At 34.8% G+C, this 23,073-nt stretch overlaps 1 protein-coding gene across 4 annotated transcripts in view; it reads left to right on the top strand.

Annotated features, from left to right (window-relative positions):
* NAV3 (neuron navigator 3) overlaps positions 1 to 23,073 on the top strand; it is a 580,735-nt gene that overhangs the window by 519,997 nt on the left and 37,665 nt on the right. For all 4 annotated transcript variants that reach the window (XM_061206367.1, XM_061206364.1, XM_061206366.1 and 1 more), the window contains 2 exons: positions 7,113 to 7,196; positions 21,478 to 21,589. In XM_061206367.1, the coding sequence (XP_061062350.1) occupies positions 7,113 to 7,196; positions 21,478 to 21,589 (196 nt within the window). The remainder of the gene's footprint in view (positions 1 to 7,112; positions 7,197 to 21,477; positions 21,590 to 23,073) is intronic.

Here is a 23,073-nt window from a genome sequence, read left to right as displayed (position 1 = left end):
ATGCGGAGGGCCAACTATGGGACTTGAGCATCCATGGATTTTGGTCCTGGAACCAATCTCCCACAGATACCAAGTGACAAATGTACATGTATAGTGTATTAAAAAAAAAAAAAACTGAAATTAAAAGAAGTGTTTAATAAAAGATATATATTTGTTTTTCCCTCTGAGATTCCCATTCCCATTCTTGGTTATTGAATTCTTGTGTTTCCTTTCAACATTGTTCTTCTATATACCCCTGAATACATATATACAGTACACATTTGCAAAGGCTTATACACATACACACACACACACACACACACACATAGACACACAGAAGGAACCAAGTTCTAACATAGGAGGACAACTCGATGCCACTGTTTTGAAAGGTAACAAACATTTTATGCCACTGGGGGACAACTCGATGCCTCTATTTTGAAAGGTAACAAACATTTTACAAAGATGTCAGCCATTGGCTATCTGCCACTTCTCTCAAGTCATGCATGCCACACTATTTTCACTGTTGTGTTTTCACGACTATGGACTATGTATTCTCAGCTGGGCATTGATATGACCGTCAAAGCATGAATAGTGGTTCTTATGGTGGGAAAAAACAAGTACTCTTTTTTGTTTTTAAAGTACTCTTTTAATGCATAAAGCACAGATATATAGAGAGTACATAAACAGGTATCCAGCATATCTGTGATATTAAAATGGCCATGGAGGAAGGGGACAATTAGGAAAAAGAAAAATCTATAATGTTTCCCTAGGGGGTGATAAAGAAAAAAAAAGTAAGAAACATAAAATTAGAAAAATCGGTGCCAAATTGATAAATTTGTTTAAAAAGTGCTAGTCTTGGAAAAACTATCCAAATATCTGCAGCCTTCCCTGTCCACGTCTGTGTTATCATTAGTAGTACATTTTGCGCGTGGATGGGAGCTTAATATATATCCTATTTGGTATGTCCTTCTTTTTTTTTTTTTTTTTTTTACTTCATAATGCATTTTAGAAATATTCTCAAATCACCTCAGACCCACACAGAAACCTGTACATAGCAGCTTTAGTTTTTAATAGTGCAAAAATTGGAAACAACCAAAATGTCTCTTAATAGGTCCATGGATAAACAAACTCCGATACATCCATACCATGGACTGCCACTCAGCAGTAAAATTAAATAACTATTAATACACACAGCAAATTGGATGGATCTCAAGTGCATTAAGCTTAGTGAAAAAAAGACCAATTTTAAAAGGTCACATACCATATAGTTCCATTTATTCAACGTTCTCAAATGACAAAATTATAGAAATGAAGAACAACTTAGTGGTTGCCAGGGTTTAAGGAAGGTGGTCACCTCTGTCCTGAGAGGTGGGTGTAACTATAAACGGTAGCAATAGGAAGAGCTTTGTGGTGATGAAAGGTGGTTATTTACATGTGTGAATCTTCGTATGTGTACCAATAATGAATTTCTGGTTTTGATATTATATATAATTTTATAAAATGTAACCCTTGAGGCAAACTGGGTAAAGGGGTACAAGAGTCCTCTCTGTACTCTCTTTGAAACTTCTTGCGAATCTATAATTATTTCAAGTTTAAAAATTAAACACCTAAGGATCTATCACAATTTTTAAAAGTGATGTCTAGTTTTAAATTTCTTGGGAATTTAAATCTTATTTCACCATTTAGTGCTTTTTTCATTCGGTGGTGATATGGATTGTTAAAGCTTTTTACCATCAGATAAATGTATTGCTGAAACTGTCAAAAGATGGAAGTCACAAGATTCAGGTAATGAAGATATATATTATCTTCTACTCTTTTACAAAGCAGTTTATCAAAATTCACTTTAAAACTATTGCAGTAACTAAGAACTTGTGTAAGTGGATGCCTGTATAAATGTTTATAAAATAATTTTAAGGTCAATCCTATTTTAAACATTTAGTAGTATCATTATAATTACTAGGGATGGAGTCTTGTATATTTATGTCCGTTTGTATCTTTAAGGATATAATCTCCTTTACACATTCAGAAATTTGAATTATTTATAAGGTACAAACCATCTTGAACTCATTCTCTTTAGCACTTAGTTTAAAATGACACTTCAGATTCAGTGCACCATTATAAGTCATCAAAGGATTTACTTGAGAAAACACTTGGTTTCTCAGTTCTAAGAAATACTGCATTTAAATTTCATTCAGAGTGTGTTTCATGTCATTGCCTCTGAGTTAACATCTGTTGATGTATGTAATATATGCATATATTTTAATATACTTGTACAGAAATTAAATTAATTATAAGACTGAAAATTTTTTCTGTAGAGTTTCTTCAATGTAAGTCAAAAATTTTTTTAATCTTGTACATTTCCTGTTTGGAGGTAAAGATATGCCTTGTATTTATTATTTTATTCAGACCACAAGTAAACTTTTTACTTTTTGGTTAAATGGGATCACTGCAATGACCATTGTTGTATAGAAGTGTAATAGCCATGATTTATAAAGACAAATTACAATGTTTGGTTCTGTAGAAAATATCATTAACTGTTATTATTATTGTTTATTTAGTAATCATTTTAAGATCCAGCTATTCAGTTTTACTCAATATATGAATAATTCTATCAGGACTTAATTGGTTTTCCTTAATTTGGGCTTTTTGGGTTTTTTTTCTTTTTGTAATTGATGTGTCACGTGTTTGGACCTGGCAGCATGATTATATTTATATGGAGTCCAGACAATAATCTGTGTTTTAATATTTAAATTTGAAACATCTGTTTCTCTGCTTTTTCTCCCCCTTTGTTAAAAGGGGCAGTGGTAAGTCAGAAAGTTATTCAGTCAGCTCACCTCTCATTTGCCTGACAGAATATAACCTCCATTCAGTAGAAGGTACGTTGAGCCTTCCCCTTCCCTTGTGAAGTTCTCTGAGCAGAGCTGCAGAAAGCCTGGGAAGCCTCTTTATAGAGCTGTGTCCACTAGGATGTCTGGAGAAAGGAGAGAGGGTATGTTGGCCAGCGCTTTTGCCTGGCCTTCCTTGAATCAATACTCCACCAACAAACAGGAAGAGAACAGGAGCCCCACAGTCCAAGGCCCCCGGCAATGTACGGTCACATCAGACAGTCAGCCAGGTGCCCCCTGGCCTCTCACCCATACCTTCATGCTGCCAAGCCAGGTGGGATGCACTTAATGTATTTCTTACAAATCTCAGCCCTTAGGTAATCTGGAAATGGGCACTAAGGCTAGTTATCGCTACCACTTTTCAAAGATATCGCTGAATGAATGTGTAACCAAAAAATGTTGTTTTTGTTTTTTGTGTGTTTTGTTTTTTCGCCTTTCAGCACATAAGTCTTTTAACCACAAATCTCTCAGGTGTTATTTTCCTTGGGATTGTGTCCTATATCTTTGCTCTATTTAATATTTTTATATAATCTGGCAGTTACTTTTGTTTTTCTGCATCTCCTTTAAGGGAAAATTATTTTGCACGTGATTAACAATGACAGACACTGAAGGGACAATTTTATACAGTAAAAGAAATGTGAAATCTTATTTCTGATAGTTTCAGAGTCATTTTCAGTTCATCTAACTATTGATTTTCAAATGTAAAGTCATCTATTTCTGTCTGTCTATCTATCTAATCCGTCTATCTATCCCCATATACATCTATGTAAAGAGTATTTTTTATTTGGTTGTTGGGCTGTCACTGAATTCTGAATGAACAAATGCAATGCAGGCATTTTGCATAATGATATTCCACCTTATTTTTTAGTACCACAGTTCTTTACATGTCTATTCAGGTTACGTTATGTGATTCCAAAACTAAAGACAATATGTATTAAAAATATTTTCCCTTAACTAATATTCAGTCTTGTCTATTTTATTACCTTCACAGACTTCACCTAACACAAGTAGGGAATATTCATCAACATATTGATACAACTTTACTGTGGCTTGAAAATTATGCAGCTGCTAAGAGAAAAGTCAGAACCGTGTAAACTATGATTAACAGTCCCCCTAAAAATCCACAGTTCTTTTAAAGTCATCATTTTATAAAGTTTTTAGACACGATATATTTTCCTATAGTTTAATCAGTCTTACATTCCATTTTTGTCTCCAGTAAGGTGACAAAGATTATCACTGGTATAAATGCCTTCCTTTGTTTTACCTATTGTAGTGCCTTTCCATGAATCCAATTGGTGCGAAAGTTGCCCTTTTATTAACTTCAAAGTAACAAAGCTATTATGATAAACTAAGTCAAGGGGACATAAACTTAAAGCAGCATTTCACGAACATACTTTTAACAAACTTTTCACTGAGAGCAATGTGACTCAAATTAAAATGTTCTTTTGTAACTAGTTATATATGTTCTTGTAAATGATTAATGAAGAGCAATTTTCCAAAGATTGAAAGCTGACCTTCTAATGGTGAACATTTTATATTTACTCATAGATACCAAATATAAGCAATATATTTGTGCAACGTATTCTTCACAGTCCTGCGTTCTTTGTCATATTTTTAAATCCTATTAAACTGATAAAATATGCACAGCTGGTAAAATGAAGTAATTTTCTCTAAGTACATACATTCAAGGACTCATTGTCCAACAATTAAACCTTACAGTTATTTGGGAGAATTGAAACTTTTCAATGTTATTTAGAGTCTGGCATTTCTTGTAGTGAATATTAACAAAGTTCTTCTATTCTAGAGGAAAACAAGCAATTTTAGCTTTAGAATTTAGTAACCCATTGTATCTTCATAGCAGGATTATTTTTAACAGTCTAAACTGGAATCAGCACTCATGGTCATCATGGACAAATAAATTATAAATCACACAGAGCAGTGCTTTACAGCAAATTCTAACTCCTGCTGCACACCACATGGATGAATCTCAAAACACAATGTTAAGCAAAAGAAAACTGTCACCAAGAAAATCATGCCATGTGATTCCACTTGGATAGTTTTAAAAATAGACCAAGCTAAAACATAGTGTTTAGGGATGCAAGCTTAGGTGGCCAAACTATATAGGGAAGCAAGAAAATAATTATCACACAGGTCACTCTACTGGTTATCTTTTCGGAAGGGAGAGGGGACAGAGATGAGGAAGGGGAAAGGGAGGACTTCCAGGGTCTTCAAATCCTCTTTCTTGACTTGGCTGCTGAGTGCATGAATGTTCGTGACGTTAAACCAGTGAGCTGTACATTTTCATTTTGTTCACCTTTAACATAGTGTGAAGTTTAAGTATAAGAGAAAGTGGGACATAACCTTATGCTAATTTCTGAGGGTACTAAGTCTGATGTAATGACATTCCTTGTCATTGGAAATGTTTTGAACTATTAGATACTATTCGTTTTTTAAAAAGAGTGTTATTTATCTGATTAAACCTGCTAACAAACCTTGGAGTACAGTTCTCAAGGTCGTGTGTATGTGTGTGTTTGAGAGAGAGGGAAAGGCGGAAAGAGGGAGAAGGGAGTGGAAAAGAATAGAGGCTTTTTTTTTTTTTGGTTATTTAAATTTTTTTTTTTATTGAAGTAGAGTTGATTTACAATGCTGTGCCAATCTCTGCTGTACAGCAAAGTGACTCAGTTATATAGACATTCTTTTTTTATATTCTTTTCCATTATGGTTGATCACAGGATATTGAATAGTTCCCTGTGCTATACAATAGGACCTTGTTGTTTATCCATCCTATATATAATAGTTTGCATCTGCTAACCCCAAACTCCCAGTCCTGCCCTCCCCCACCCCCCTCCCCCTTGGCAACCACAAGTCTGTTCTCTATGTCTGTGAGTCTGTTTCTGTATTGTAGCTAGGTGGGAAAGAATAGAGTTTTACTTACTGATGGACTGAAGATTAATAGCATCTTCTATAAATTATCTTTCTCTATATTACAGTGTCAGGAAAACAAAGGCATCCCAGGATGAGCTCAGAGCTAGGAACAAAGACACCTTTGTATCATGATGCTAATGGAAGGGACTTGTACATTCTAGCTGTTACCAATAATGGAATAAACTTCTGGCTGTTACTAATAATGAAATAAACTTCTAGTGCCCTAATTCTTAGGACTCCTGTGATCCATTTGATAATAGGTACCTCAGCCTTTCAGCTCTGCTAGAGTTACAAGGCAATTTATTTTAATTGCATCCTCTCACTCCCTTCTCTCAAAAAAATAATCTTTTGCCAAATTTTCCCCCACACATAGTTTATTATAGATGTAGGTTGTAAAATATTCTGTACTCGTATCTCTTTATGGATGCGATAAAATTGGATAACATACCTGTGGTTCTACATCAAGCCACAGTGAGAGGTTGATGCATCTCTTCATGCATAATATTCTGTGGGTCAAGCTGTTGCATGATGGCATGTCAATAGAAACTGGCCTATTTTAGAACTATAATAAGATTTTCAAATACTTCTTAATCGTAAGAGTTATGGTTATGTACTGCAATGTGTATAATTCTCTGAGATTTAAAATAAAACCCCAGAGCCACAAAAACTTAAATAAAATATGACTGAATATTATTTCTAGCTGGCCTACCTACACTTCCTTAGTGGAAGGGAAAAAAGTAGGAATAAAAGCCCTTTTTATTGAAAAGAGTTTGGAAAGTGAAGACAACTCTTTTCGATTCAATTCTTTGTAAGTAGAAAAAGAGGAAAGATAATGTTATAGCTGTCAGCAGATGTCTGGCACTTGGAGGAGAGCATCATTTCAATAGAGTAGCTAACAGTATCTTCAAAGGTCATCATGCAGGTATAAAAATGAGGAACATTCGTCCATTGACTATTGCTGCGACCTTCTCTTGGGCTTTGAGTCTAAAAACTTGGCAACTCAGAACTTTATCCAGTATTTTGGGTGTCAAATCCTCCATGATGTGCAAGTTAGAAGGTGCTTTTATGTGCAAAATACCATTCCCTTTCAGAAGTTGAACTCATTAAATGTCAAGATTGAAACACTGATTTTTAAGCTGAAGTGTAGAAATAATAGATGAAGATTTGTGTTAATGGAGAGTCAGCACTGAAAGCCAGACATGACGGTCATAGTATTTAAAGAGTAAGAATACCTGAAATTAAGCATTTTGTAAAGAGAAGGGTTTTCATCCATCCACATAAGGTTCTGACATTTAAGATATGTTCCTTCTGTTTTGTTCACAGGCTCACCTCGTAGCAGCTTTTGAAAAGAGTTTAGGGAATATGACTGGCCGACTGCAAAGTCTAACCATGACAGCGGAACAGAAGGTATGTTCAGGAATTGCCACTGGGACTTGAGATAAGACAGGAAGTTGCATAGGGTATTTAAACAATACCTGAGATGCAGCTCCTTAGAAATAATACTGAGAGGATCCATTCTAAAGTAAATTGGAACAATGGCAAGATAATACCTTTTCTTTTTGGATTTTAATTTAAAGACTTATGATTCAGATTAACCTATATTGGAACACACACACACACACACACACACATGTTCTTTTTAGGCAGTCTATTATTTTACTTCTGACTGGAACTATTGAAAGAATACCAAATGTTAAGAAAAAGAAACAGGAGAAGAGTTAGAATATTCTAGAAATAATTTAACGCAGTTGATGAGAATTGCACTCTGACAAGAATTTTCACAAATCCATGGTCTATAAGCCCAGTTATAGACCATGGCTGTGATCTGAGATACTCATGGAGAAGGCCTGAAACAGAGGTTAGGGCTCTGTAAAGTAAGGGGCCTTAGGTTACAGTATCCACGAGACAAGGAACAGTCCTGCGTAATTTTGGAGTAACAAGACTAGTTGGCGTCTGGGGATGCTGTCTTTGAAGTAAAGCTAAGCTACATCAAAAGCTTTAAAATAAACCTGAAGGATTTTATGGAGTAGAAGAAGGAATGGTTTAAAAAAAAAAAAAAAAAAGCAACAGAGAATTTGGTTCACAAAGGCAGAAATATCAAAAGGTCCACACTGGATAGAAAGAATCTGGACACTTTCCATATGATGACCAGTAACTTACCTCCCTGCCATTAATTTGGTGGCCCTAACCTGAGTCCTTGGATGAGTGTCTAAAAAGTCTCTAAAATTGTGTGGAAATATTTGTAAAAATGGCATATGTGCATAATATGAGCAGATTTCCATAGTTTTCATCTAATTTTCAAAGAGGTCCATATCAAAATAGTTTTGGATAATTTCAGAATCAGTTCCTATATCTTTCCATAGGGATGGCTTCGATTTTGGCTTCAGTTCTGTAAAGTATGACTTTGGCTTTAAAGAACTAGCATGTGTTATTGAGTTTTGTCAGTTTACTACTTTTTTTAAAGTTAAAAAAACAAAACAAAACAAAACAAAAAAAACTGAACAGTCCAATTAAACCAAAAGAGAAAATCAAATATCCCTATAGTTGCCTGGTGTAATTATAGACCTGTATTCTGTTTGCCCTTATCTTTCATTCTCCTATTTCATAGCTCTCCACTGCCCATGAAAGAGAACACTGTCCCTCCCTGTCAAGCCTGTTCTGAAAGAGAAGATAACAAACTCCTTTGACCACATAAATTTTGTCTTAATCTTTTGGGGGGGATACAATTTACCATTTCACTGTGTAACATAAGAACTCAGCAAATAGGATTACAAGGCCTTTTTAAGGGCATACAGGTGGGAAAGATTATAAATGTTGGAGTCCAGTAGCCTCAAGTTTGAATCTCAGCAAGGTCTCTCAAGAGCTGGAGAATCTCCCTTTCGTAACCCTCAATTTTATCATTATAGAAGTGGGAGTTTTAATAACTACCTTGTAGAATCATTCTGAGGAGTAAGTGAGATACTGTAATATGTCACAGGCAGTGGATAGTCAACAAATGTTACCTTTCTTTATATTTCTCTCCTTTTTTTCCTTAAAAAATGTAAGGTAAACCAAATTCATCATTGGTTAAATGCCAGGCATATTGCTAGAAATCATGGTTAGTATTTAAGTCTCAATATCTTTAAGAAGTCAGAATTTATATATTTTGCCTCTCCATATTTCGTTCAGCTCTTTTTTATTTGTAGGCAAATTTCTCGTAGAAATTAGAAATATATACATGTTTGTTAATTTATAATGTCTATGAAAAATTCCTGAATATTTTAGAATACATCTCCATAATACAAAGAATTATGTAATTGTTTGCACATTATCCTTGAAGTAACATTGCCAAAATTGTAAAGTTTCCTCAGAAGATATCATGTGTGCAATTGCCCTTGCCATTTTTTTAACTGAAAGTAGAATGGTTGCTCTTTTAATTGAAATATGTATACACACAAAACGATGCTTATTTTATTTTATCAACATTAGGTTTTTTAACATTCACATTAGCATTGTATTTTATTAACAATGTTTATTTCATTATATTATTTATTTAACAATGTTTATTTTAGTAATCTGAGATTTATAACTTGCTTTTCTCCAGAGTGGTTTTGAGAATCTTATAAAGTTTATTGGATTATGATATAACACAATTCAATGACAGAATCTAGTGAAAACCAGTAGAGGAATGTATATAACAAGATGCTTGAGCCTAGGTAATTACCACCCCAAAGTAGAAATTCACTGAACTGAATTGATCTCAAGGAAGCTAAGGCACAAAGGGAGATTGCTTGGCATGTTTAGTTTTCATTTTCTGGCCAGAAGAGCATAATTTAGGTTGAAGAGACAAACTTTCAGGCACTGAATTCAAGGACAAATTTATTGTAAAGTTTCTTAAATTGGGGTCATGAAATAACAAAAGACAAAATCTCTGTTCAAATAGACATTTCTCTAAAAGCTGAGGGCATAACATTTAATCATATTTCAGGAAAGCCATTTTCTTCAGGGAGCTGAGATAAAAGGGCATATTGTTCTCTGGTGATCCAACAATCCTGGGAAAAAAGAGAAGAGAATATAAAGCAGAGGTTTTGAAACTCTGTTCTAGACTTCCAAGGTTCCTTTGTCCATTTAGTCATGCACCAAAGTTATAATGAATTTCTATTGTGTATGAGATACTGTTCTAGCTACTGAGAATTCAGCAGTGAAACACACACACACATACACACACACACACACTTATATCCTAGTTTATAACCGGTTATAATATAAAATAGAGTTTATATTCTAGTAGGTGACAGATTATGATAAAAATATAATTCAAATATATGGGAATTACAGGTGAAGATAAGGACCACTGAAAAATTTAAAGCTAAGAATGAGTATATTGGGAAGCAAGGTAGGATGCTAACACATGAAGAAGCAAAGGCCAAGGTGGTTGCATGTGCTTGGTTATCTACTTAAGAAATAGATAAACTAGAAAAAAAAAGAATAAAAGAATTAAAAGGAAGAAAGAAAGAAAGAAAGAGATAAACTAAACTAGGACTCAGATCCAAGACTCCTGCTTCAGTGTGTGATTTTCAACAATCATATGGCATTAATAGCCTGAAAACTGGATCAAAATTTTAGTTAGGTTTATAGACCAAAATCACTCCCTTGAATAATGTTCTAAATTTTTTCCTTGTTTCCAGATGCCAAGTCACACCGATTCTCTTGCTAAATGTATGTGCCAAAACACTGCTTTTATGTACTTGTAGCCTGGTAAAAATAAATAAACAAATAAAAATAAAAGAAAGAAAATACATGTATGAATAACTCAGGAGGCAGAAAATATGAGGTGCAATTAGAAATATAACAAGACAATGTCATGAGTGTTCTCACAGAGAACCACTGCATTTTCACACTAGTTTTTGGGGGGGGCGGTTTGGGTTTTTTTGTGTGGTTTTTTGTTTTGTTTTGTTTTTTATTGAAGTATAGTTGATTTACAATGTTGTGTTAATTTCAGGTATACAGCAAAATGATTCTGTTATATATATAGTTATAGAATAGTTATATCTATTCTTTTTCAAATTATTTTCCCTTATAGGCTATTACAAAATATCGAGTATAGTTCCCTATGCTATACAGCAGGTCCTTGTTGGTTATCTCTTTTTTATATGGTAATGTGTATATATTAATCCCAAACTCCTATTTTTTCCCTCCTCTCCTTTCCCCTTTAGTAACCATAAGTTTGTTTTCTATGTCTGTGGGTCTATTTACATTAGTTTTAGAGGAGAGGTGGCCGAGAGGAGCCTTGTCAGGCTCTGGGAGGATGAAAAAAATTAATTCAGGAGAGATGGAGGACCACATGTCGTAGAGGAAGGAACACCATGAGCGTACACAGCAAGGAGGGAAATTATGGGAGACATTAAGGGAAAAAGAAGGAATGTGGAGGGAAATGTGGAACCAAGGCTTGAAAGATATCTAAGGAATCTGGTCCTTGGAAACAGGGAGCCATTCAAAGATTTTTGACACTAGGCTCACATGATAAAAGTTAGTTCATGAAGATCAGTCTAGCAGCATTTCCCAGTAGTTTAACAACATTCCCTGTAGCTGCCAGAAGACCATGTGTTATGGAACAGTAAGTCTATAAATAAGAGTAATTAAGATAATTGTCAGTAATGCTGCCCAGAGGGTGACATTATCTCTAGGTATCCCCTATACCTAAGGCTCAACAGATTGTGATGGTGACATAGTTTGATCAAGAATTTTACCTGGATTTCAGGTCCTTGTCCCTTAACTAGTACTTTTCCACCAAGATTCTTTAAAAGAATTAAGACCGAATGCCCTGAAGCATCTATTACATGTGATGAAACGGCTTCTTTTCAGTGCATATAGAGTGGTACTAACTACGTACCATCCTTGTCAGAATTGAAAAAATTGTCACTCAAATTATTGTTCAGGGTTTTATTTTCTTATGCTGCAATAAAGGTCATCAAAATGGTAAGAATTCTGCAAATCTATATTTTTATGAATGAAATTTTTACACAACTACTGCTAAATCCTTGCAAATTTACTACGGCTATATACTCATTGATAATTAGAAGACTTTCAAATCACTTCCTTATATCTGTAGTGCCAGAGGCAATTAGAACATATGTTAAGGTGTGGTAGGTTAGTCTTGTTAGAAGGTCAGAGCATGACAGAGGAATATATTTTTGTTTGAGTAGTGGAGCTCAGATGTTGATTCTATGCTAACTATAAAGTCTAAGGTTTGCTCATTCTTACCTCTGTGAAACTACTTTTTTGGATGACTAGATGAATAGACACTTAAATGTTAAAACTTAGAAAATTCAAAACCAACTCTCTGGAAATAGATAATGTAGAAGCTAAAATTTTAGTTGAATTGGGTCTTTACATTAACTCCTAGTTCAGGTTAAATATTTATCATCTAGAAGTGTTTTAAAAAATTTATCACTAGACTCAGAAAATACATTCATTAGCCTTTTAGGGCATAGGATAATTTGAATCTGTAAGTTACTTATGGATTCAAGTTACTTATGCTACTGGGGTTTGATGAATTCAGTTCATTTAGTTAGAACCAGGGCTGGCCAGGTTCTTTCAGCAGAAAACTTCACAAAATTTCAAGACACATACGAAGGGTTGGAGAGTGGGGTGTGTTCAAAGAAACTATAGCTAGATAATGTGAGATTAACTGTGTCAGTGTGAGGAAGCAAAAGACTGGTTTAGTGGAAAAAATTTAAGAGCCTTGCCTAGAAGGTCAAGTAGAAGGTCAGGCTGGTTGATGAGATTTGTTGCCAAGCTGTGAGATTCTCAATAAGGCCTGTGTCCAGGAGAAATTTGGAAAGAGGTCAGATGTAGTTAGGAAGTTAAGTTGGAAAAACACGGAGCAACGCCAGTATTATGACACAATATTTGATCATTTGATCACTTTATTTTGAAGCATTTCAAGTCTGACCTTGATAGCTTGTTTAGCCTCAGAGACATGTACAAAACAGTTAGAAGAGATACTGACTCCACCCAGCCTCTTTTACACAAGAAACTCACATGGACTACATTACTGGAATCTCACGTGGTCAGCCTATGTTTGGGGCATCGTTATCTTGAATGGCTCATTGTAGGTAAATGAAATTTGAGTTCAGTTCTCACGTTTTAAAGTCATTTAAAAGTCATTTTTGAAAAGTGGAAAATATCAATAAAATATTATCTGATCATCTTATTCCCAAGACCCTCTGCAGAGTTAGTCCAGCCCCAGTCTTCTCTTTGGGAGAAGAGTAGGAAACTGAAAACTACTAAATTAGAGGAACAGACTTCAAATTCATCTCTTGATGGTATCTACGTTTTCCAGGTTCTTTCTGAAGGTTTAATAGGGATTCTCAAAACTTAAGTTATCTTCCATTAGGTCACCTTTAAAATGAAAAGACTATGTGAAAATATTTCAGATTATCAAATGATTTTATAGTTGGTTATCTCTGGAACTCACTTCTAATTATTTTTCTAATCCACACTCCCTGCCACAGCTAAAACTAAAGTAGGGAGTCCATAGTTGTCCTTGGCAGCAGCACTGCAAGCTCCATGAATTATAGACATCTTAGAGAATATGTACCTTAAAAATAAATGTGAGCAATTAACTATAATTACAAAGGGGAAAAAAAGAAGGTGAGAAATAAACTATTTAGAAATTTCTGTCTCAGTCCAGTTTTCATTCTAAAATGCTTTATATTCATCGCTATACACTTTTGGAAAAGAGAGGAAGGAAAACCCACTTTGTTGCCATCCAAAGGAAGTGATTCCACTGATTTAGCCACATTGAGACTTTCAGTTTATAATGAATAATAAAGTTATTGATGTTTTTAGTATATAGCATCCTAAGTGATCAGACACCCTCTTGTTAAAATATGCAGTAGAGTTGAAGTTTTACATCATTCTTTGAAGGGAAGAAACACCGTTTAACATAGACCAGACATTTGAACAAAATCGTCCCAAGATTTACTGAGATCAGATCATAAATCAGGTGAAAAGATAAACTCTTCGACAGCTGAATAAGCTGAATGCATTAAATGGTCTGGATGCATAGAGAAGCAACCTGTTCATTTTTCCTCAAAGGAAAACTAAGAGGTGTCATGTGGATGGAGACGTGTCACCATGGCCCTTAAGGGTGAAGGATATTCAAAGCACAGGAGGAAATCACATGGAAAGACTCAGAGAAAGAGATAGTGCTAGTTTGAATGATGGTGAGGGTGGATCTCATTAACTGAAGTAAGAAAAAAGGAAGGGACTTCTGCAGATATGGAGAGATAACTACTTCAGGTTTAACAGACTATCAGTGTAGAATTTAACTATTGTTTTTTTTTTAATTTTTAAATTTAATTTTATTTATTTTTTTTATACAGTAGGTTCTTATTAGTCATCAATTTTATACACATCAGTGTATACATGTCAATCCCAATCGCCCAATTCATCACACCACCACCCCCACCCCCCTACTGCTTTCCCCCCTTGGTGTCCATACGTTTGTTCTCTACATCTGTGTCTCAATTTCTGCCCTGAAAACAGGTTCATCTGTACCATTTTTCTAGGTTCCACATATATGCGTTAATATACGATATTTGTTTTTCTCTTTCTGACTTACTTCACTCTGTATGACAGTCTCTAGATCCATCCATGTCTAAACAAATGACCCAATTTCATTCCTTTTTATGGCAGAGTAATATTCCATTGTATATATGTACCACATCTTCTTTATCCACTTGTCTGTCGGTGGGCATTTAGGTTGCTTCCATGACCTGGCTATTGTAAATAGTGCTGCAATGAACATTGGGGTGCATGTGTCTTTTTGAATTATGGTTTTCTCTGGGTATATGCCCAGTAGTGGGATTGCTGGATCATATGGTAATTCTATTTTTAGTTTTTTAAGGAACCTCCATACTGTTCTCCATAGTGGCTGTATCAATTTACATTCCCACCAATAGTGCAAGAGGGTTCCCTTATCTCCACACCCTCTCCAGCATTTGTTGTTGGTAGATTTTCTGATGATGTCCATTCTAACTGGTGTGAGGTGATACCTCATTATAGTTTTCATTTGCATTTCCCTAATAATTAGTGATGTTGAGCAGCTTTTCATGTGCTTCTTGGCCATCTGTATGTCTTCTTTGGAGAAATGTCTCTTTAGGTCTTCTGCCCATTTTTGGATTGGGTTGTTTGTTTTTGTAATATTGAGCTGCATGAGCTGTTTCTATATTTTGGAGATTAATCCTTTGTCCATTGATTCGTTTGCAAATATTTTCTCCCATTCTGAAGGTTGTCTCTTCATCTTGTTTATGGTTTCCTTTGCTGTGCAAAAGCTTTGAAGTTTCATTAGGTCCCATTTGTTTATTTTTGTTTTTATTTCCATTACTCTAGGAGGTGGATCACAAAAGCTCTTGCTGTGATTTATGTCAAAGAGTGTTCTTCCTATTTTTTCCTCTAAGAGTTTTATAGTGTCCGGTCTGACATGTAGGTCTCGAATCCATTTTGAGTTTATTTTTGTGTATGGTGTTAGGGAGTGTTCTAATTTCATTCTTTTACATGTAGCTGTCCAGTTTTCCCAGCACCACTTATTGAAGAGACTGTATTTTTTCCATTGTATATCCTTGCCTCCTCTGTCATAGATTAGTTGACCATAGGTGCGTGGATTTATCTCTGGGCTTTCTATCTTGTTCCATTGATCTATGTTTCTGTTTTTGTGCCAGTACCATATTGTTGATTACTGTAGCTTTGTAGTATAGTCTGAGGTCAGGGAGTCTGACTCCTCCAGCTCCGTTTTCTTCCCTCAAGACTGCTTTGGCTATTTGGGGTCTTTTGTGTCTCCATACAAATTTTAAGATAATTTGTTCTAGTTCTGTAAAAAATGCCATTGGTAATTTGATAGGGATTGCATTGAATCTGTAGATTGCTTTGGGTAGTATACTCATTTTCACAATGTTGATTCTTCCAATCCAAGAACATGGTATATCTCTCCATCTGTTGGTATCATCTTTAATTTCTTTCATCAGTGTCTTATAGTTTTCTGCATACAGGTCTTCTGTCTCCCTAGGTAGGTTTATTCCTAGGTATTTTATTCTTTTTGTTGCAATGGTAAATGGGAGTGTTCCCTTAATTTCTCTTTCAGATTTTTCATCATTAGTGTTTAGGAATGCAAGAGATTTCTGTGCATAAATTTTGTATCCTGCAACTTTACCAAATTCATTGATTAGCTCTAGTAGTTTTCTGGTGGCATCTTTAGGATTCTGTATGTATACTATCATGTCATCTGCAAACAGTGACAGTTTTACTTCTTCTTTTCCAATTTGTATTCCTTTTATTTCTTTTTCTTCTCTGATTGCCGTGGCTAGGACTTCCAAAACTATGTTGAATAATAGTGGCAAGAGTGGACATCCTTGTCTCATTCCTGACCTTAGAGGAAATGCTTTCAGTTTTTCACCATTGAGAATGATGTTTGCTGTGGGTTTGTTGTATATGGCCTTTATTATGTTGAGGTAGGTTCCCTCTATGCCCACTTTCTGGAGAGTTTTTATCATAAGTCGGTGTTGAATTTTGTCAAAAGCTTTTTCTGCATCTGTTGAGATGATCATATGGTTTTTATTCTTCAATTTGTTAATATGGTGTATCACATTGATTGATTTGCGTATCTTGAAGAATCCTTGCATCCCTGGGATAAATCCCACTTTATCACGGTGTATGATCCTTTTAATGTGTTGTTGGATTCTGTTTGCTAGTATTTTGTTGAGGATTTTTGCATCTATATTCATCGGTGATATTGATCTGTAATTTTCTTTTTTTGTAGTGTCTTTGTCTGATTTTGGTATCAGGGTGATGGTGGCCTTATAGAATGAGCTTGGGAGTGTTCCTTCCTCTGCAATTTTTTGGAGGAGTTTGAGAAGGATGGATGTTAGCTCTTTCCTATATGTTTGATAGAATTCACCTGTGAAGCCATCTGGTCCTGGACTTTAGTTTGTTGGAAGATTTTTAATCACAGTTTCAATTTCATTACTTGTGATTGGGCTGTTCATAGTTTCTATTTCTTCCTGCTTCAGTCTTGAAGGTGATACCTCTCTAAGAATTCATCCATTTCTTCCAGGTTGTCCATTTTTTTGGCATAGAGTTGCTTGTAGTAGTCTCTTAGGATACTTTGTGTTTCTGTGGTGTCTCTTGTAACTTCTTTTTCACTTCTAATTTTACTGATTTCAGTCCTCTCCCTCTTTTTCTTGATGAGTCTGGCTAATGGTTTATCAATTTTGTTTATCTTCTCAAAGAACCAGCTTTTAGTTTTATTGATCTTTGCTATTGTTTTCTTTGTTTCTATTTCATTTATTTCTGCTCTGATCTTTATGATTTCTCTCCTTCTGCTAACTTTGGGTTTTCTTTGTTGTTCTTTCTCTAGTTCCTTTAGGTGTAAGGTTAAGATTGTTTATTTGAGATTTTTCTTGTTTCTTGAGGTAGCCTTGTATAGCTATAAACTTCCGTCTTAGAACTGCTTTTGCTGCATCCCATAGGTTTTGGATCGTCGTGTTTTCATTGTCATTTGTCTCTAGGTATTTTTTGATTTCCTCTTTGATTTCTTCAGTGATCACTTGGTTATTTAGTAACGTATTGTTTAGCCTGCATGTGTTTGTGTTTTTTACATTTTTTTTCCTGTAATTCATTTCTAATCTCATAGCATTGTGGTCAGAAAAGATGCTTGATATGATTTCAATTTTCTTAAATTTACTGAGGCTTCATTGTGACCCAAGATGTGATCTATCCTAGAGAATGTTCCGTGCACACTTGAGAAGAAAGTGTAATCTGCTGTTTTGGAATGGAATGTCCTATAAATATCAATTAAATCTATCTGGTCTATTGTGTCATTTAAAGCTTCTGTTTCCTTATTAATTTTCTGTTTGGCTGATCTGTCCATTGGTGTAAGTGAGGTGTTAAATTCCCCCACTATTATTGTGTTACTGTCAATTTCCTCTTTTATAGCTGTTAGCAGTTGCCTTATGTATTGAGGTGCTCCTATGTTGGGTGCATATATATTTATAATTGTTATATCTTCTTCTTGGATTGATCCCTTGATCATTATGTAGTGTCCTTCCTTGTCTCTTGTAACATTCTTTATTTTAAAGTCTATTTTATCTGATGTGAGTATTGCTACTCCAGCTTTCTTTTGATTTCCATTTGCATGGAATATCTTTTTCCATCCCCTCACTTTCAGTCTGTATGTGTCCCTAGGTGTGAAGTGGGTCTCTTGTAGACAGCATATATATGGGTCTTGTTTTTGTATCCATTCAGCAACCTTGTTTTTTTTTGGTTGGAGCATTTAATCCATTCACATTTAAGATAGTTATCGATATGTATGTTCCTATTATCATTTTCTTAATTGTTTTGGGTTTGGTTTTGTAGGTCCTTTTCTTCTCTTGTGTTTCCCACTTAGAGAAGTTCCTTTAGCATTTGTTGTAGAGCTGGTTTGGTGGTGCTGAATTCTTTTAGCTTTTGCTTGTCTGTAAAGCTCCGTTGAATCTGAATGAGATCCTTGCCGGGTAGAGTAATCTTGGTTGTAGGTTCTTCCCTTTCATCACTTTAAGTATATCATGCCACTCCCTTCTGGCTTGTAGAGTTTCTGCTGAGAAATCAGCTGTTAACCTTATGGGAGTTCCCTTGTATGTTATTTGTCATTTTTCCCTTGTTGCTTTCAATAATTTTTCTTTGTCTTTAATTTTTACCAATTTGATTACTATGTGTCTCGGCATGTTTCTCCTTGGGTTTATCCTGTATGGGACTCACTGCGCTTCCTGGACTTGGGTGGCTATTTCCTTTCCCATGTTAGGGAAATTTTTGACTATAATCTCTTCAGATATTTTCTTGGGTCCTTTCTGTCTCTCTTCTCCTTCTGGGACCCCTATAAATGTGAATGTTGTTGTGTTTAATATTGTCCCAGAGGTCTCTTAGGCTGTCTTCATTTCTTTTCATTCTTTTTTCTTTATTCTGTTCTGCAGCAGTGAGTTCCACCATTCTGTCTTCCAGGTCACTTATCCGTTCTTCTGCCTCAGTTTTTCTGCTATTGATTCCTTCTAGTGTAGTTTTCATTTCAGTTATTGTATTGTTCATCTCTGTTTTTTTGTTCTTTAATTCTTCTAGGTCTTTGTTAAACATTTCTTGCATCTTCTCGATCTTTGCCTCCATTCTTTTTCCGAGGTCCTGGATCATCTTCACTATCGTTATTCTGAATTCTTTTTCTGGAAGGTTGCCTATCTCCACTTCATTTAGTTTTTTTTCTGGGATTTTATCTTGTTCCTTCAACTGGTACATAGCCCGCTGCCTTTTCATCTAGTCTTTCTGTGAATGTGGTTTTGTTTCACAGGCTGCAGGATTGTAGTTCTTCTTGCTTGTCTAACTATCTTTTTAATTAAAGACAATTTATACTTACAAAGTTCTCCAAAAGAACTGATAATCTGAATTTGGCTAAACTAATTTTTTCATAGATGTGATTTTCCCACATTATATAACAAATATATTTCTTACTTAGTTATTCTTCCTTTGGGCTTATTGTGCCACACTGAGTAACAACTACCCTGCTAATATCTGTTGTTGTTAAAAATATACTTAAAATTTTAGAAAGTGATCATTTTTCTATTTCATTAAGCACAGTTTTCTGAAAAATCAATATTACCTGGACATTTTACTTCTAATTAAAAAAAAAAAGTTTTTAGAAGAGATTTCTCTAGAAAAGAGTAGAATTTTGACAGTAAAATAAGTCAGCCAACCTGTAAAATTAAGCTAAATTTTTAGACATTTGCATGAGATTCCAATTTCATTTTTCCTCTTTAAACCTATGGCCAAATGTTTTAGCAGATTTTTAATCCAAAGTACAAACACTATTGATTTTAAACTCAGGGATGAAAGTCTGACTTTATTTAAAATTTAACATTCATCTTAGTCTATATGTTGTACAATTAACTACTTAAATTATGTGATTCACTAAGTATGCACTATAGGTATTCTTTTGTGAATAAATTCCTGGTAAAAGCAGAATGGATTTCCAATAAATATTTTATCACTTGGGAGATTTATTTAAATGGGAAGTAGATTCAATTTTGGTACAATTATCTATTACTAGTTGGGCAAGGGACAGAATATAGATAAAACTTCGAGAGACTGAGAAATTATGATGAATTGTATTTGAATTTGTCATGGTATTGGCAGTTTTCACAAACATGTTCTTTTTCCTTTATGATAAATAAATGCAAATGAAATTATACTCAAGTATTTGAAGATCCATCTATGAATCCAGGAGGTCACTACTGATTTTCTATTATGAGATTCTTTGACTTATAAGCTATTAAAAGTCTATAAGAGGGTTTGTTTTTTAAAAATACCTAACTGTCCTCTATCAGGAATATGCCAGATACTCAAAGAAGATAGATATATGAGATGCCAAGTATCTATTCCGAACTTGGATATCGTTTCAGTTAGCACCGTCTATATCTTTTTTTTTAAAAAAGTGTCTAAGGCTGGAATAGTCATTGGACATTCTCATGTATGAAGCAGTTTCCTGCAGAGGCAGTTGTCATGGTCCTGCCTTTTTTCGTGTATACTGGGAGGCATTAAGTAGGGATAAACTGCTGACCATGGAGTGAAGAACCCAAGCCTGATTCTTTGGCTTTCTGCCAAAAAAGAAAATGGAGAAAATGATGAATGACAAACACGTTATGGAGGAATTCTCCCCCCCTAGAGGCTGACAAGAATTCTAGTTTTTAGGATTGCTATCACTGCCAAGAAGGATACTCCTTGTTTTTGTGCTCCTGATGGAAATATTGCTTCTGCTGAAACAGCACTCCAGTTCCTTGTTGTTGTGTTGGTGCTGTTATCTTATCTTCCTAATAGTGAGTCCTTTATTCCTGGTAAAGATATTCATTTAAATAACTATGGGAGATCACATTTATACATGGATTTTCGTTGAGACATAGCTTAAAATTACCCTTAATTCAATAAGAAAATAGGTGTTTCATAAAAATTTGATTTGTAAGCTTTTTAAATAATTTAACTATTTTAAGGACTATATTTCTATTCACTTTTTAAAAATTCCTGTATTGCTTTGGCTTGGTGAAACTAGATCTTCATACTAGGAATTCTGTTGGTTGAAAAGTGCCAGAATCTAGGATGACATATGGCATTTAATAGGAGTGAGTTAGGAATTAATTCCAGGTTTTGTTCTTGAATATAAAGAATCTATTTCCTAAGTGCAAAATAAATGAGAAAATCTAAAATCACTCATTTGACAAAAACTCAGGGTTTCCAGTTAACAGTAAATGCAATATGATGTACCAATGCAATAATAGTATTTATCTATGTAATATAATCATGGGTAGTATTAATAAGTTTGGTATCTAAAATGAGCAGTGTGATATCTTGCTTTATGTGGTACTGGTCAGCTCTGGGTACCACCCTTTTAAAGAAATAAAGACTGTTCAGATCACATTTATAAGAGAATAACCAAGACATTATTTTTTAATTCTCTATTGCATTTACCTTCTTACCTTTACAAGTAAGAGGTTGTAAGACACAATTTGAAAGGTCAGCCACGCATCTAAATCTACCAGGACATTAGCACTACATAAAATCAAACTCATTTGATAGTGAGCTATGAATAAGAATCTTTTACTTTTAAAGGTCCTAAATTCTGTTCATTTCACAGGAGTCTGAACTGATCGAACTAAGAGAAACCATTGAAATGCTGAAGGCCCAGAACTCTGCTGCCCAGGCAGCCATTCAGGGAGCACTCAACGGTCCAGACCACCCTCCCAAAGGTATGTTTAGAAATCTTGCCATTTTTCATCCAATCTGCTAGGAATCTATTTTTATTTATTAATTAGAGCAAAGCTGCTTTTACTCAGTCGCACTGCCTTTTATAATATATCAATATAAGTTGCTACTAATGCAGTCAGAATCTCAGAATTTAAGAACAGTAGGCTTCAGTATCAAACTGACCTTAAGGAAGTTGCTTCTACAGTCCAACACTTTTCTCTCCACTTGATTTGGTGAAGGTGGGTCTGAGGAGGTTGGTTAATGTATTCATATCTGCCTTCAAGCAAAACAAACCTGGGAAGGAGTATGAAAATCTAGATCTGTATGTAAAAATACAGTAATCAATATGGTGAAGTAGTGGATACTGGGAGCAACTCGTCCTGGGTGGGGGCAATAAAAAGGTACATTTTCTGTAGAGAACTTAAAATAACAGTAAGAAAATGGACTAAAAGTTGGTGTGTTTTTAATTATTACTATGCTTCAACAATTGGAAACAATGATAAAATAATCTTCTCTGCCACTACCCCACTCCTTAGATTGCCACTGAAGAAATACTCTGTGATAATGTCATGTCACTGTTTTCTTTACATAGGTTCTACTTATTCCTATTCTGACTCTTTTCAGTAGCATTCAATATGCTCAACTCTTTACCAGCTGAAAAATGTTCTCCTAAATCCTGAGTGCTCTGTCATCTCTCTTCGCATTTCCAGATGAATTTTGGGAAAGTTTGATGGAATCGTTCATTGTCTTCAACATCCAGTTACACTTCCGACCACGGGAGTGTGGTTTCTCTTTCCACTACTCCACCAAAACTGTTCTCTCCAGCATCAATAATGATGTAGATGACTCTAAATCCAGTACAACATTTAAAATTCTTATTGTATTTGTTGTGCAAATAGCATTTGATGCTGATGTCCACTGCATCCTACTTGAAACATTCACTTCTTCTAATGCTCATGACATCCACATTCTTAGTTTTTCTTTTGCTCCTTTGAAATTTCTTTCACAGTTTCTCTTGTAGATTCACTCGTTTGTATGCATTTGTTAAATGTTGATGTTTCTTAGAACGCAGTCCTAAACTGACTTCCATTATGATTTTATACATTATGATTCTCTTCATCCTATCTAAAATTTTATACAAACTCATCTAGTACTCTACCTATAATTATTATTTATGTGTTGATAACTATCAAATATATCTCTTCAGGGCAGGCTCGTCTCTTGAGTTACAGATCTGTATATCTAGCTGCCAAAGAGAAAACTCCATTAGGTTATCTTTGGATGTCTGTTTGCCACCTGAAAGTCAGCATCTCCAAATTTGAACTTATCTTCTTCCTTCTCAGACCTGCTTTGCCTTCAGTGTTCCTTTCTCAGTAAACAGCATCACCATCCTTCCATATGGCCAGAAATCCTCCTCTTCTTACACAGTAAATCACTAAGTTCTATTGATTCCGTCCATTAAATATATCTTGTTCTCTTTTCTCTC

This window comes from Eubalaena glacialis, chromosome 11 (assembly GCF_028564815.1).
Source record: "Eubalaena glacialis isolate mEubGla1 chromosome 11, mEubGla1.1.hap2.+ XY, whole genome shotgun sequence".
Classification (NCBI taxonomy): domain Eukaryota; kingdom Metazoa; phylum Chordata; class Mammalia; order Artiodactyla; family Balaenidae; genus Eubalaena; species Eubalaena glacialis.
Note: the sequence above shows the minus strand (reverse complement) of the source record. Positions and strands in the feature narration are given on the sequence as shown.